This window comes from Vulpes lagopus, chromosome 21, assembly GCF_018345385.1.
Source record: "Vulpes lagopus strain Blue_001 chromosome 21, ASM1834538v1, whole genome shotgun sequence".
Lineage (NCBI taxonomy): Eukaryota > Metazoa > Chordata > Mammalia > Carnivora > Canidae > Vulpes > Vulpes lagopus.
The window spans coordinates 33045706-33063478 of NC_054844.1; the positions used below are offsets into that span (position 1 = coordinate 33045706).

At 33.7% G+C, this 17773-nt stretch overlaps 1 protein-coding gene across 3 annotated transcripts in view; it reads left to right on the top strand.

The window, feature by feature from the left end:
• The window catches only part of CNTN1 (contactin 1), a 348668-nt gene extending 331503 nt beyond the window's left edge, over nucleotides 1-17165 (top strand). For all 3 annotated transcript variants that reach the window (XM_041736678.1, XM_041736680.1, XM_041736679.1), the window contains one exon: nucleotides 14686-17165. In XM_041736678.1, coding sequence (XP_041592612.1) covers nucleotides 14686-14762 — 77 coding nt within the window. In that variant the 3' untranslated portion in view covers nucleotides 14763-17165. The remainder of the gene's footprint in view (nucleotides 1-14685) is intronic.
• The last annotated feature ends 608 nt before the right edge of the window (nucleotides 17166-17773 follow it).

Sequence of the window (17773 nt, forward strand, 5' to 3'; positions counted from 1 at the left end):
TATATCTCTCTTAGTCCCTAAGTAATCTTATACAGTTTCAAGGATTTAACTGCTGAAAGCTCTCAAGCATAAGTCTCCCATTTATTCAACTGCCTCACTACTCACCAGTATCTCCACTTAGATATCTAAAATAAACCTTCCCTCCACCCCCACTATATCTGCTTTTCTTACATTTTTACCCATCTTGACAAAACATTTCCAATCTTCCTTGAAGTCATCTTTGACTTTTCTTCTCTTACATACAACATTCATTTCATCAAGAAATCTTACGGTTTTATCACTAAAATATATCTAAAAACCTCCAGACCTGCTGCCACCAACATGGTTCAGGGATCCTGCTTTCTCTCCAGGATTATTGTACTAGACATCTAACTGTGTTCTCTGCTTAGTGCCTAGCTAGCACCCTACAATTCGTTGAATGTAGAATGATCACAGTGATCATTTTCACTTATGTCAGCTCTTATCTGTGCAAAAACTTCTGCTGACTTTCCACTGTACTCAGAATGGGACTAGGGCATATTTGTATCTTGTCTGATTTGTGGCTATTACCACAGATGTCAACCGTGGCTATTACCATTAACTCCCTAGGTCACAAAACATAAATCTATGTCTGTGAGATTCTTATTTTTTTAAGATTTTATGTATCTATTCATGAGAGACACACAGAGAGAGGCAGAGGGATAGGCAGAGGGAGAAGCAGGCTCCCCATGGGAGCCCGATGTGTAGTAGTAGCATTAGTACAGGTTGTTTTTGCTATTTTGATATCATGATCTCTTAGCTTAGTCTAATTTTTCCTAAACTTATTTTCCTTCTTCTCAATTTCCTTATCTTTTTCTTTATCATGATTTATGTATCTTTTAAACTACCTTAAAACCTTTTTAGAATGAGGCAGCTTATAACTTATAAGTAAATATTTGTATTTTATTCTCCATAAAAACCTGACAAAGCACTTTGACTCAATATTTATTTTCTCAGCTAAACTAGCAAAAAAAGTTATCTAAATAAGTGTGGATGTGCTAAAATGTCTCTAAAACTCAGATCATAAATGACTTAAAAGCATGCATTGACCTTTAAGAACTATAAAACACATGTATCACATTTCTAACATGTGCATTATGATGAAAATATGAGGTAAAAATAATTCTTTAAATATAAAGTCATAAAGATTGTATTCTAAAATGTAATAGCCGATAAAATCTAAAGAAAATCTTAAAAATGATACAAACTGTACCTTGCAATGGTACAAACTGATACAATTGAAAAGTGCTTATATATTTAGTATGATAATTTTCATGGCAATTGGAGTATAGACACATACGATTCTAAGATTACAACGAAATTGTAATCCAAGGAGAAACTTAAAATATAAGGCAAACCAATTTAATAGAGAAAGATTGGAAATAGAAAAAACTGGTGCCACCATATATGAAATATATAGCCATCATAATTCTTATATATATTCTTCCAAATACCTCAAGTAATGTAGTAACATTATATATTCTGAGGTTTTGGAGAGCGCTTTGGTTTTTATAAATGAAACGACATTCTTTCTTTTTATATAGTCATTATAAGTGGCTGCCTAAACCTCCAAACATATAAATATACTGTTATGGGTACCTGATACCCAACATGGATTTGATATAGAGAATAAAGTCCTACACAGATAAAATTTATTTAGCTTCTGGGGTTTTTTTTGTTTTGTTTTGTTTTCACCGAATATATTTTTCTGCCAATAACACAGAGTTGGTCTTTTAGAAGATTGCTTATTTTCTGGGAACACTGGTTATTTTGTGAGTTTGTTAATTACTCCGCCTTTTGTAGGGGTGATTTTGATTGTTGAACACATCTTTTTTTGCCATATACTATTTTTTGCGTTTTTCATAGGATTGAAAAACTCTCCTTAGTAAACAAATTTTAAATGATCTCTAATATATTTGAACTAACTAAGGTATATTTAAAAATCATTACAAAAAAGATACTATCTCGTATATATTATCACTTTTGTAGAACTTTGGGTTCAGGTACAGAAATAAGACAATAATTTAACTTAGAATTTTATTATTCTTATTTTGCCTAATTTTCAAATGAATATAATTTAATCACTAAGGTGAGAATTCCAATAACTCTATTGTCTTGTTATTCTCTAATTCTTTAAGTAGTATTTTCTATGCCAACCATTAATTATATTCAGAAAAAAATTTTAAATCCATATATTATGATAAAATAAAAGAAATATAAAAGACAATAAAAATTACATTATTCTTGGAAGAAAATAAAATGCAAATGAGGATGCTTTTTCTTATAGAGTGATTATTTGAAATTATTTACTGTTTTAAAATCTCTTTACTGTTCTTCCTGGAAGAAGATTTATTTACTAAAATTGAAGATTAAGAAAATGAGTTATAAATTATAATTGATAACATAAGTAATAAATGCCAAGAGTTACGACATTGATTATTAAAAGAAGAATAAAACATATACATGACAGACAATATTAAATGCAGAATTATAAGTATTTCCTAAGGCATAACTGATTATAAGCATTTTTCTATAAATTAAGTAGAATTGCTGCTAATGTCTAGTATTGCAGATTATATATATTTTTATAACACAAGATATATGAGACAAAGTATCTAGACAAAAGATGGAAAAATCATAGTGAGGATATAATGAGAGACAGGCTCTGCTTTTGGCAAGGAAAGAAATGGTTATTCTCTCCTCACTTTATTTGAACAAACTTCCTGTCCTTATAATTAACCTATTGAAATATATGCAATAGCACTTACAACAGCACATAGCAGTTACTCAATTGTTTTATTTAATCAATAGTAGCTACTAATGAATTGTACAACCTAGCACATGAATAACATGCTTTACACAGAATAATGTCTTCACATTATATTATTATTAATTACCATGTTATACTTAAATAACTTATTTTTTAGTTTCTAGATATACTGAGGTGCATATATACAATTCAGAGAGTGTCAAATCATGGAATACTTTTGTGTAAATTTGATAAATTACCATTTATATGTGTTAATTTACAAAAAAAACTTGGTGTCTATTGTTGATTGTATTTTCTATACAGATATGCTGTATAGGCAGTGAACATTATGTCTCTTATTGCTTTCCTTGACCATTTTTTTATTAAACACATACAACATTGCAAGTTTTAAAACTAAAGATTAGGCATTATTTCATGTAGCAAATGTTTCTGTTGTGGCTATTTTCCCAAGTTAACATTTGAAAAACTATGTTTGAAATATAGCCTAGCAAAATGTGCTTTTGATTAATATTGTTAACATCAGTGAGAATTTTCCAGGCATAAAAGGGGGTTCCAGTCCAAGGCAACAAATGTTGACTTTGAGAACATATAAAATGGCATCTCCTTCAGTGCATTTTGGGATGTGACACTTGAAAAGATGGTAGGGTAGAAATAGTTGGAGTAGAGGTTGTATTCAGACTGTGAAAAAGGGGCAGATTGAATATATAGGGTTTTTTTTCATGGTATTTTCTTTCTGATATTTAAATAAGAGGTGATGAAGTCCTTAATTACTAAGGCAGAAGCAGCAGAGAGAGTAGGTAGAGAGATTCTAGAGATGTACTGGAGAAAGAATCAATTGTTCTTGGTGACCAAGTTGATATATTGCAAATGAAGGTAAAAGTGTCTTGCAAATGACTCTATGTTTTCTATTATGAGTAATAAGTGCATGTCAGCATCATTGACTGAGCTAAGTAATTAAGTAATTTAGAAAGATAGGAACATTTCATAATAATAATGACAACGATGGAACAGAGAGAATATAGGGAGAAAGAAGTGGTTCTGTGACAAACTCTGAAGAGCTCTCACATGGAAAAACCAGGTCAGGACATACTCTCTCAAGACAAATCATTAGTCTCAAACTTATTTCTAGATTTTATAAATTTGTCTCAATATTTAGAAAATTAATTGAGTTATTTCAAACATATTAGTATATCATCAATCAATGTATAAAGACTCTTTTTATAAAGTACACCATCAAGAGGCATAAAGATGCAAGGTACAAGTCTTAAGGGAAGAATGACAGTAATAACTCCAAAAATCTTATAGTGAAATGACTAGAAGAAAACTGGCACTACTAGTAGGAATACAGACAGATGTTGCAAGAATTTCAGTTTCCACTCACTGTGTGGGAATTTGGCTTGTTCAATATAAACAAAACGGTTTCTTAAAAAATTTCCCAGAATTCCTGGTGGTTAGCAAGGAGCAACTACTCTGCTGATTTTTAAAATAAACTCCTTGCGGAAGTGATGAAAGCCAATGTTCTTTTTTTTTTCCATTTTCTTGAACTTAGAGAATTTTGAAAAGAACTTACAACATCAGAGTTTAGCATGTGAAAATAAAACTGAGAATGAGCTTTCTGGAAAGAGAATTCTAAAAAATGTATAAACAAAGTGAAAATTCCATGCAGATACCATCCAATGTGATTGGATTGTTTTATATCTTCTAGATGAGAAGCTAAACAAGAACAAACTTAGAAATCTTTTAGAGTTAATCAGTGATAAGTTCCAGGCAGTAACTCCTTATACATTTCAGACTGTTGATAAAACAGCTGAGAAGGTCTCCCTCCTGTGGAAGCGTAAAAAGAAGATTCGGCTTGTTGCAATCCTTATAAAAGTTGTAGAGAGTCAGTGAATTTGGACAGTTTTTTATAAGAGCTTGAGTGCATTTGGAAAATAGAGACACCAATTAATCCTTGCTGGTAGATAAATGACACTGAATCCTGAATTGAAGCCCCAAGGCCTGACAAACAAATGAGTTCAACCATTTATATTAGGAAGGAAAATCTTAAATACCAAAATACTACCTCAAACAGGTGAGTCACTCATTTGCCATAGCCCCAAAGCAATGACTCAAGAAAAATCACATGAGACTTTGGTCACAGTTTTACCCCGGGAAATCTTCCAAGGCGGTTGTGTTTCTGACTCACCATGTGAAACCAGTGGAGAACTAGGATCCTTGACTGTTTTTGCTGTGGAGCTGTTTAGAGATCCATAGTAATTTCCACCTTTCAGTGCATTACATTAGGGAGGTTGGATCACTGAATTCTCTAGCCATAGTAGGAGATACTCATGAAGCATCCATGGAATAGAGAAAACATCACTGGAGTTAGAACCATGTTTCAGTTCAATACCCAATTTTTACTTTTTCTAGGTGGCCAAATCTGAGCCTTAGGCCTCTCATCTGTAGATGAGGATAATGATGCATACTTCAACTGTGTATCATGTGAATTAAGCAAAATAACATATTACAAACTTCTCCGAACTGAGCCAGCACATAATAAATTATAAAAATTAAAAATCCATTAAATGGATATTTATTAATGATATATCATGGGCAGACTGTCCAGAAAATTTAGGAATACGTGAAATAATTTTAATTAATTTTAAATGAATCTTTTTATTCTCATATCATCATTATTTGTATATTTAAATTTTGGAGTTTTCTTCATTGTTAGATGAAGATTTTATTTAAAAAGAAAAGCAGGCCTAAAAGTCAAATAGGAATTAATCTTCATCTAGCCTTTAATAAAACCAGACAGGTAGAATGAAAATTACCCCAAGGCAGGCCAGCCACTTGAGTGACTGCCACTAATTAGGGTCCCAAAAGGAGTTACATGAAACTGGACACAGCTCTTACTTTGGGGCTCATAACACCGATTGACAGACATCTTTTTGAAGGGCTTGCTACTCTAAGCAAATTTAAAAGACTGTACCTATCCTTTCCTATGACTGGGTAATGATTTGTTCCACAAAAATTGATACTAGAAATAGGAATGCATTTGTCATATTTCCTACAATTTTAAGGATGCCTGTACAAAGTGACCCTCTGTACATGAATAGTCATGACATCCTGCCACATGATAGAGGTAAGCCTTTTGGATTTCATTGTCTCACATAAAAACAAAAACTGTGCTCCACCTTGACCTTGGACATGAATATTAAAATTAGCAGGTCATTTGCCCAAATTTATGTAAAAGAAGAACTGAGAAGAACTCAGTGGGCTTTATGGGAAGACAGATCAGCCTGCTTCCCTTAGTTTGGATTTCTTTTGACTAGATACCATTAAAAGTTTAAAGAAAATTGACTGTCATGACCAGTAGATATTACTCTTACTCTTTATTGTCAGTAAGCCAACACACTAGCTGGTCTTCCAAAAGCATGAAGAGGCAAAGCTTTAGAACAAGTGAGTGTGTCTGTGAGGGATGTGCAGAGAACAGTCTTCCTTCCTCTATAAGTAAACCCAATAGGCCATGTATCTGTAGCTCCTGAAAATGTCCAGGAAGTCTTAGCCACAGATATGCTCAAGGGGTTCCTCAAGCTCAGCACTAAAGAGGAACCATTAGCCTTGGAAAGAGGCACACACAAATTCTTAAACTTCCTGGCTCTACTTGCTGTCCTTTTATCTCAAAAACTGAGGAAAAGGAGAGTTAGACCAGAGGAGCAGATAATTTAATATTTGTTTTGATGAATATGACAAAATAGAATAGGCATTTAAAGTCCCCAGTCTCAAGGCACCTGGGTGGCTCAGTTGGTTAAACATCCAACTCTTGATTTTTGACTCACCCCAACATCTGGCTCTGTTCTCAGTAGGAAGTCTGCTTGAGATTCTCTCCTCTCTGTCTCCTTCTACCCTGCTCCTGCTCAAGCTCTCTCTTTCTCTCAAACAAATAAATAAATCTTAAAAAAAAAGTCCTCAGTCTAACGTTTATCAAGAATGAGAAAAACTGATTCTCATTGTAGTTTAATACATTCCACAAAGCCAGGGCTATCCATGGTAAGAATGTTCTAACAGCTATTTCTAAAGCCAAATTTAATGATCTAACAAGCTGACTCTGGTTGTTTGTGAATTAACAATAAATAAAGAATTTGAATGTTATTTGTTAAAGATTTTATACAAGTTGAAAAAATAAACCCACAAAATCCATTATGTACATGTTGTACATTTAGTAGAATGGAACCCAAATACTGAGGTCTGGGTCTCTCTCTTCTGCCTCATCCTAGGCTCAGTTTATTCTCATTAAAAATTCATGAGGGGCACCAGGATGGTTTAGTTGATTAAGTGACAGATTCTTGATTTTGTCTCAGGTCATGATCTCAGGGTTCTGAGATCAACCCCACATCTGGCTCCATACTCAGTGTGGGGTCTGCTTGACATTCTCCTTCTCCTTCTCCCTCTGTCTCTATCCGAAAATAAATAGATAAATTAATTAATTAATTAATTCATGGAATAAACATTGTTTTAATGAACAAATATCTCATATTTCAAATTTACAATTAACAGATAACTTTTACTATGCATTTTTAGCAGTTTTTTTTTCATTTAATTAGCACAAATACCTTGCTGTGTACTACACTTATTATTTTGCACATAAGGAAATGGAAGCTCTGAGGGCTTAAGTACCTTATGAGGGCAAATATATTCAAATATATTCAAATAAAGCACTCTGGGCAAATATATTCAAGTAGAATTCTTTCTAATGCAGAATCTCATTCTCTGGTGAAAATATAACCTTGCATTTCTAAAGAAGTAGATAAGCTAATTTAAAAGAGCCTCATAGTTATAATCTCAGCTTGCCCAAAAGTTATATCAAAATTAAGTTATTTAAGCATATCCTTGTTGGTCAATAGGCAGTTAGAAGTCACTCTTACATTTCCCAGCAATGAATTGGTCATCACTACATTGGAAATTCATGTTTCTTTTTCAAAGAGGAAATATATACTGGCAATCTAGCATTCTGACCTGGAAAGGCCCAAAGTCAACAGTAAGGAAAGAACACAACTGCCAGGGTAAGCTGCCAGCAAACCATATCCCCCTGCCAAAAAGAAAAAAAGAATCTTATTTTGCTTGGCATATGGGTTTAAAATTGCCAAACAAGTAGGAGCAGCAAGATTACTGGGTTGCATGACTTTGGAAAAAACCATCAAAGCCACTATCACTTACATGATCAAACTTTTAATGTGTCTTTATAAACTAATATCAACTTTGATTATTATAAATGAGGGGAAATATGACAAATATGTTTGCAAATTTTATGGCTCAATGCTTGATATTCTTAAATACATTATGGTTTTCTTAGAATCATAGACTCATGACCATAGTAGGAACCTTAGGACTTATAACATTGAACCCTATCATTTTCCAGAGGGAAAATCCACATCCTTGACAAGTGAAATAGCCAAAGATCACACCAGTCTCAGAGCCACATTTTTGAGTCCAAAGAAGTTATACAACTACCTGTTGACAGAACTGGAAGTAGGCTTTAGGCTGTCTTTCTCCTTCTCCATATATAGTTTAATATTTTCCTATCTCAACGAGACATAAAAAGATAAAATTATCAAAAGCAAAATAAAGTAAGCTGATTTATAAAGACACCGTAAAAATAGATATCTAAAGAAAAAATAATGAAAACATATAGAAAAAGTCTGCTTCATTTTACTTTCTGATTTCTCTCTTTTTTTTTTTTGTAGAAACTTAAAACCAACTGGGGTAAATATCCAATACTTCATTTTGTCAAAGGCAGGTAGTTAATGCTTATAATAATTGATTTAAAATTGCAACATGTCTTGACATTTTCCCCCCGAGACCTATCTGAAGCAAACCCAGCTAGCTATCTTTCTAAAAAGCTACCTCCTCTAATTTTAATAAGCACTAGATAGTTTATAAAAATAATTTTGGTATACGGCCTAAAGGAAATTTTGACATTAACCTCACCGAATTGTAGGCATTTAACTGCAAATTTTATGCCAGTTACCAGCTATGTGAAACTTTCCTGCTTTATAAGATTTTCGGTTTATACCGCAGCTCTATTTCAGATTCTCATTATTGATAGTGTTTAGACAGGATGAAGAATGGGGTGGGAGCCTAGGGGTGGTGGAGTAAAGGAATCATGAAGAGGAAGAGAAAACGATAGGGTGGAAATTCAGAAATGAATCAAACAAAACCAAATTTTTCATAAAATCTTAGTATTCAAGACAAATATTAAAATAATTTGCTTTTGCCTCAGTGGCTTCACATAGCTCAGGTGTGTTCAGTCCTACAAGAAAATTGGATTGCTTAAATATTGTTTTAATTGTAAGAAAATTCATCTATACTTTGTTACAGTTCCATATCTCAAAGTGGGAAACAGCTCTTCAGCTCCTTTAAGTTTGTTTACACTCATTTCTGCCACACAATTTAAGAAAATAAGCATCATTTTCCCACCTAACGCAACCATCCAGTGGAGAAACAGATACAATTAAATAGTTTGCTGAAGGGTATACAATTGGTAAAAGAGAATTCCCAATTGGTTAGGCTAACCAAAAACAAAACCTTTCACTACTACTTAACCAGACTAAATCTTTATGATTGATCAAATTTGTAAAATGACAAACTCCTAGATCTTCCTATACAAATAAATAAGGTTGGAAATGCTGATTTTACATAGACTCAGCCATAGTGGTTTATTAAATTTCTTAACTTATTCTTCATGTAATTTTTCAGATCTTAGAGTAAATATAACCATATGTACTTGTGTATTCCACACCCCCACAGCCCCACACACAAAAAAAGTAGCTTTCAGACTTACAGTGTCTAATGCTGCACCTATCCTGAGTCTCTTTCAATGATTACTCAGATAAATGGCTCCATTACCATGACTAGTTTACAGAAATAAATAGTCCTGAAGTCTTCAGTAGCTAAATAGATCATTTGCTTTTCTTATCTTGATTAGCCTCAAGCAGTTGGAAAAATATGTAAAAGTTGAGGAAGGCAAGTTAGGTTACCAGTTACCCGACACATACTTTTCCCATTACCACAAAACACATTTTCCAAAATTATAGACAAAGTATTATTCTTATGACATATTTCTTGACATAAAGCTTATCATAGTCAACAAATTTAAGAGATAATTTTAGGGAACTCAGTGTACATTTGCACTTTTTAGTTGAAATGTATTCTCAGTTTTCAGTTTTTCTCCGACTCCTATTTTACTTCTTGATCCCCATAGTTCTTTCACTGGGGAAAGTACTTACCCTTCTGAGACAAGAATGAACATTGATATTTTCTTAAGTCCCCTTGCCTCCCTGGCTACAATGATTGGTTAAGGCATGGGAAACAGTTCCAAGCTAGTGCTATCACAGAAATCCACTAACTCAGCCATAGTAATTGGTCTAGGGAAGGGTGTGTGACCCAGACTCTGCAAATTAGAGTCTTTCCTTGAAACTTTTGTCAATAGAGTTTAGATAAAAAGATGTTGTCTTTTTTGCTCTTGAGAATATATGGCGGTGAGCTTGGATCTCTTGTCTATCTTGAGGAGAAGTCAGAGAATTTGAGACAATATGCAAAAGAAGAAGAGATGAAAGTCAGAGATATGGGGCACAGGGGTTCAAGTCTCCAGCTGTAGTTGTTCCAAAGCAATATGACATTGGCTCTTTAGTTGGGTTCCTGGTACTTGAAACCAAAGATCCCAACTACAGTGCCACAAAGAAGATATCACTTGAGCTCAACCACTGCCATAAAGTTCAATATGCCCAGTCTTGATCGGTAGAAGTACATTCTAGGAATATTTGTGCTCTAAAAGGACATGTGTGTGACTGGGGAATAATAAGTAGACATATGTGTTTCAAATGTAAATTATATGCAGGGGACACCTGCTTTTTGTATTGTTTTGCTTTGTTTTCCACTCATTTACTTTTCAAAAAAAAAAATACAACGCAAGATATCTATAGCAAGAAATAAACAGCGTCAAATGCAGTATGGATCACTACAATTTATCGGAGTTTTCGATTAGCCATGCATTTTCTGAAGTGCTTTACATAAGGCAGCTGTTTTCAAACCGTGATAAGCAGACCCCCCACAAATTGTGTGGAGTGATAGTAGGCTTTGGGGAGTTCAGGTACCAGCATAACATGGAGGAGGAGATAGAGGCCAGTAGTATATATTGTTCCAGACTGTACACATAAATAAGGTGAGAAATGCCAATATTACATAGACCCAGCCAGAGTGGTTTGTTAAATTTCTTAGCTCATTCTTTATGTAATCATCACTGCTGCTGAAATTCCAGATCTTTGAATAAAGCATCCCTTTCTTCCTACTTCAGTAATGAACGTCTACATATGATTGCTTCTAAAGAAAGGTTATGTTGCTAAAAAATATAGAACCATTGATAGGCATCTTCTCAATTATCACAATAAAGCCATGAGACATTTCATTATCCTCATTATCTAGTTGAAAGAACTAAGGCTTAAAAGGATGAAATAACATGCTCAAGATTACCTAACCAATAAAAGGCAGAAGTAGGATTGAACTTTGCTTTCTTTGCTTAGGCCCAGAGGCCTTAGTGTTATCTGTCACATGCTACTATTCCCAGTATCCCCATTAGGCTCCTACCAGGACAGTGACCTGCTTATTGATCATGTTTGCTTCTTCAGACCAAGCACAAACCTGCAATCTGATAGGTAGTCAGACTACCTGTAATTAACTGAATTCAGCAAGAAACAAGCCAGAGCAGTAATGGAACACCACTCAAGCGGAAAAGAGAAACTTTCTTAACATAAGGTTTGAGTTCTTGCTGAAGAATTCAGTTGGGGGCCTAAGGGAGGTAGCGATCAGTTCTAGATCGGCTGTTTCTGAGGTTGATTGGAGAAGCAGGGATTAACTAGGGTTAGGAGTCATCATGAGAGGAGGATGGAAATACCAAGGGTCCCACTACAGGTCAAAGTGGTTTCCCTTGCTTTCTTCCTTAAACGTACTTATTCTACACATTTGAAATCTCTCCCATCTTCTGCTCTTAATTGGAAAAGGTTCAGTGCTTATAGATAGAAGAATTATTTATAACATTATGTGTCAAGGACTGTATACTGTACTTGGTATTAGTCAACACAGCTGAAAATACAATTTGGAGATATATCTTGTCCTGAAGTTGTTCACAATCTAGAGATGTTAACAGTTGTGAAGACAAAAAGTGGTGTCACAAGAAGAAACTTCTCTGTCTTATAGCATCATCATCATCAGTAGCTATTTGGATTGGACCTTGGTGTCCAAATTTAAGTATCAGAAAAGGGATTTGTATAAGAATTGACTAGAATGAATGGTTCTCTACTTATCATAAAACTTGCAAAGATGGTTAAACGCTATTTAACTTTTAATTGGAATTTCTCTTCTCAATATATAAGTCTCTTCAGCAGGAATCCTTCCTGAAGTATTTAGGTAAACAGTTTAGGTAAACAAAACAAATAAACAAAAATCAAGAAAATCCAATGAAAAAGATATAGTATTCTAAATTGGCTTTATCTTTGTACTGATAGGGAAAAATGATTTACGAGATTGATGACTTGTTCATGTTTGACATGCAGTAAATATATGAGAGTAAAATATATGTTTATTGCATACCATGTAATTACTGACATTATACTTGATAGCAGTATTATAATATACATTTTGTTAGATATAAAACCAATATATATTGAAAATGCTTCAAGAATATAGGGATCCCACATTTAAAGTGACTTTAAATAGTAATTCAGTCAGGTCTCTAATTTGTGCTTGGAATGTGGAAGAGAATTGAAGATGAAGACCACAATTACATAAGCTTGAGCCATTAGAGAAATTAAATATAACACACATAAACATGAAGAGTTTATTTAAAATAAATCAAATATCCTGATGTTGAAGCCACAAATTATGAAATTGTGTTTGGTTTTCATACTAACACCAAAACTTCAAAATGGCATCCACAATTGACTAAATTTCTTTCTGCAGCCACAGTTTATATGAGCTAACCCACATATTCAGGCAAGTACATGAACGTGTACCCGTCACTGGTGTAATTTGTGGTCAAAGGACAGAGCAATGCAGAGGCCTTGGAGTCATTTTCAGACAAAAGTCTTCAGGACAGATCATTTAACTTAGGTCAAACATTGAAAACTAATGTTTTTCTGTATGATTGAGGTTTATTATTGGTCACCTTATCAGAATAAAATAACATGCGGGCTGTGGCATATTTTAAAAATATCTATGTAGAAAAATAAAATAAAAAAGTACTATGTGAATACAAACCCTTTGCAACAACTTAGGAGCTGTGCTTTCTTGTATGTCATTAATTTTCCTTCTGTGACCTTTTAAGTGTAGTGTCCTTATGCATTTCTAGAACTGGTCCTTTTCCAAAGCTGTCTACAGAAAGTGGCAGAAAGAAAGAGTATGGTCTTTGGAGCCCAGCCAATCTGAGATGGAATCCTGGCTCTGCCCTCTACTGGCCACTGGCTTTGACCAAGTCATTCTACCTGAATCTGAGCTACCTTATCTATAAAGTTAGGGTAGTAAGACCTATCATTATAGGTTGTTGTGTTAATGCCATATTATATATAAAAGGCCAGCAGAGTGTCTGTCTCTTGGGTATAGAACAATAAGTAGTAGCTTCCATAGTCACTATTAGGGTTGGCCTTGCTATTGATAGTTATTATGTAGCAGTGGCATTAATGTGCTATCAGCAGCTACTTGAGGACCATTTATATTGCCCTTGTTGTTCTGTCTTCACTTTTCCACCCTCACTGTTCTGCTTTTTTCTTTATCTGTGTCTAATAATACTTCTCTTACACTTTCTATGCAGCACTCATCGCTGCTGACAGGGCGCTAGTGAGATACCGGCATGTCGATAGATACAATCATCTTCCACTTGGTGGGGAGCATGAATGTGCTTTTAATGACTAGAGATTCAAGAGAAATACCCTGACTCTTCCTAATATCAGAGGAATATTCCAAAGGGCTGTTTGGGACCAGTGTTAACACAGTAGGACAATGAGGTTTTAAGGTTTCAAATTAACTTCTATAACTTGACACAAATCTGTTATATTTATGAGCTGTTGACTGTATTTTTTTAGTTCAGCATTCATTCCAGCAATGTTTTCATTAAAGGTGGCGACTAATAGTAGTGGGGAATGGAAAGGAAGAGTGTGCCTTCTTGATCCCATTTCTTAGGTTTTTCTCAAGGATTCAAGTGTGGACAAGAACTGCACCCATAAACTTGACCACATCTTCTAGATGTAACTAGTAGCCCAAGAAGTAATGCAAGTCCACAGTACATTACATCATTTTTATTTTAATTCATAATATAGTATCTCAGGGCAACTTTTCCTCAGATTAAAAACTTGAATAGATTATTTACTATTATCAACAACAATATATTCTTCAAATCATTGTGTATAAGCACCTTAAAAATATGAATCATGCAACATCTATTTAGTATTCCCATGATGTTTTTCATCCCAGGTAACATTATTAGTATTTTTAGTACTTCTTTTTATCTTATTTTTTTATCAGCTTACATATGTGGAGTTTTTTCATTTGTTTGTTTGCTTATTTATATATGTTTCTTGACTTAACATCTTCTGGTAGAAAATAAACATTTGTGATCTTATCATAAATGATTTATAGGAATGTGTTAAAAAAAAGTCACCTGCTCTCACACACGAAATGCATAATCAAATGTTTTTGTTTTCTTAAATCACTTAAGCACAGAGAATTTTTGTTGTTGTTGTTATTGTTGTTTAAAGGAACCATTTGCTGTGCAGGACTGCATACTCAGGCCTTCCCCAAAGCACGGTAAATGAGAAATAATGCCATTCTCAATGAAATAATAAGCACGCTTTTGGTTTACTTTGCAGGTGTCTCCACCCTATCACCAACTCTTCTTGGCTTACTGCTGCCTGCCTTTGGCATCGTTGTCTACTTGGCAATCTGAATGTGATGTGACAGCTGCTGTTCCCAACCCAGCCCAGAGGACACTTCATCCTTATGATGACTACAGTTCCTTCCAATTCCTGTGGCTCCGCCCGAAGCCAAATAAATTACACCATAACAAACTATCCAACTGATTTACAATACACGTTATGACTGAGGCATTCAGGAACCCTTTCATCCAAAAGAATAAACTTTTAAATGGATATAAAATAATTTTTAACTCGTTCCAATATGCCTTATAAACCACTTAACCTGATTCTGTGACAGTTGCATGATTTAATTCAATGGGACAAGTTACAGTGTTCAATTCAATACTATAGGCTGTAGAGTGAAAGTAAAATCACCATACACAGGTGCTTTAAATTTAATAACAAGTTGTGAAATATAATAGAGGTTGAAATGTTGATCGTATGTGGTAAATGTAAGAGTAATACAGTCTCTTGTACAATTCTCTGTTTCGGGTCCTGCTTATTTTTGAATGGCCCCTATCATTCATGACATTTTGAGTTGTCTTGACAAAAAAAAAAAATAGAGTATAACTGAAACATTTTGACATCAATGCCATGATCAAATCATTTTACTGAATAAGTTAAAAGGTTCTGAATATTAAAAACCAATTCTAGAACTTGTTATCAGTATTCTTATTTTGGAAGAAAGTAATTTTCTAAATGTTTTATTTTCAGAATCAGTAATACTTTTAAGTTAGTGTTCTAATAAAGTTAACATACCATATGAAGATTTTTCTTTACTTTTATATTATATTCCGAAGTTATTTTATGCTTTTCTTCATCAATTTCAAACCTCAAAAATCACAGCTCTTATCTAGAGTATCATCCTATTGCTGTATTTATTCATATGTGGGATGATGAATTTTGAAAAAATAGAGTGCTTCCATTTTTTAATTGAGATGTGACAGTCTTTACACAGCTAGGAATAAATGACAGTTAAGTGAATATCAGCGTGATCTAATAATATTCTAGTATTTTTGTTTTTGTGCTTCATTTCTAGGTAAAACCTTTCATTATTGAAGGTATCAAGAAAACACCTATGGGTTGGAAAAACTACAATATACTTTTTTTTAAAAATTTAGTTTTAAGCTCATTTCCCACTTCAATGCAATACTGAAAACTGGCTAAAAATACCAAATCAATATATTGCAAATGGTACTTTGAAAGTATGCACACTGGAAGGCCAGGAGGAGACACATAATATGTCTGTCCAATGGTGTCTCCCAAGCGTTGGTGCTTTAGGTTTTTATAAGTTGTGAAAAGGAAGATGCACATTTCTTCATTCTCCATGGTGTGCAAGGAAATGTGTTTGAGTGTGGATGTGAAAGAAATGGAGTAATAAAGGATTAGCTGGCTCATGAAATAGTGCAATGTCTGATGATTCAGGAGGTATAATCCTATTTTATTAGCACAACCTTGCTAGCTAATTAGAGATAGAGTTTATCTTTTTAGAAAGGATACCTTATAGGTTCATAAAAAAATATTTACAGGAAGCAAAATAGATCTATTACTACTTTACCCCCTTTTCTTTAATTTGTATAATTTTTGTACTATATATCTATGTGTAAATGTTTAGAGCTTTCATTATGAAAATATCAATAAATATTTCATTAGTTTACATTCAACTCTTTGTTATAAAATGAGACTTTTTAAAAATAAGTGAAATGGATGATTTCCCAGTGGAAGTATGTCAACAGTCTTAAAATCATTACCAGATTTCATAAAATACTTAATTATTTGAAAAGGAAACAAAATCTCTTCAAACTTTAGGGAAACGAATACTCTGTAAGCCTTCTGTACAAATGTTTGTGTTTTCATTGTTACACTTTGGGGTTTTCCTTTTGCAATGGTGACCCATGTTGGGCATTTTTATATGATCGACAACAACTAAATCTTTTGCCAAATGCATGCTCACCTTTTCTTTTCTAATGTAGTGCAATAAAGAGCAAAACTGGCTAGATTTTGCATGAAATGGTTCTGAAAGGTAAGAAGAAAACAGACTTTGGAGGTTGGTTGTTTAATTTTAAATTTGTGACAGAGATAAGATAGATTAAGATCTCTCATACACTGATAACTCAAGCTTTTCATTTCCTCATACAACTGTACAAATTTGACTGGGACCATCAGTTTTCAACTGTTGTCAAACTAACTAATGTATCATCTGCTTAAGACGCAAGATTCTTGATTAAACTTTATATAGATATAGACATATCTGTTGTTTCTTTGTATTTCAGGAAAGGTGATAGTAGTTTTATTTGATACTGATAAATATTGAATTGATTTTTTTAGTTATTTTTTATCATTTTTTCAATGGAGTAGTATAGGACTGTGCGTTGTCCTTTTTATGAATGAAAACAAATTATAAAGAAATAAATGTCTTACTGTTACCCAAGAAATAACAACTGTCCTTTCAATTTACCTAAAGTTGAAAATTGATTTTTAGAAGGTTTTGTTTATCAGTTCAATAGCACGGAATAAATATTACTTCTTAAGCAACAGTTAATTGTTTGAAAGGTGCTACATAAAATATACACACAGACATAAAGAGGCACACAGACATTATTTCATTAAAGATTACCTGATAGATAACTTCAAATTGGAGATTTCAATAAATATCACTCAAATTAATGCTAGACACTGAAGCAAGCTACTAAATGCTAAAAAAGGAAGAAGGGAAAGAAGGAAGGAAGGAAGAAAAAAGGAAGGAGGGAAGGAAGGAAGGAAGGAAGGAAGGAAGGAAGGAAGGAAGGAAGGAAGGAAAGAAGAAGAAAGCTACTTCAACTCTGAAAGGGCTAGAATTCTAATAGAGGAATTTGCATAAAGGCATGACTACAGCCAGATCTGGTACAGGTAAAGTCTTCTCTGAATCCTGATTTGGACTAAGTGCAAACTTTTGAATCCCAAGACTCCCTGTGTTGTGCCTTACAATCTTCTGTGTTCTGATTGTGATTTCTCATTGCCATTCTGACCTCCCTTCCTGTTTCATGAAACTTGCTTCCACCCT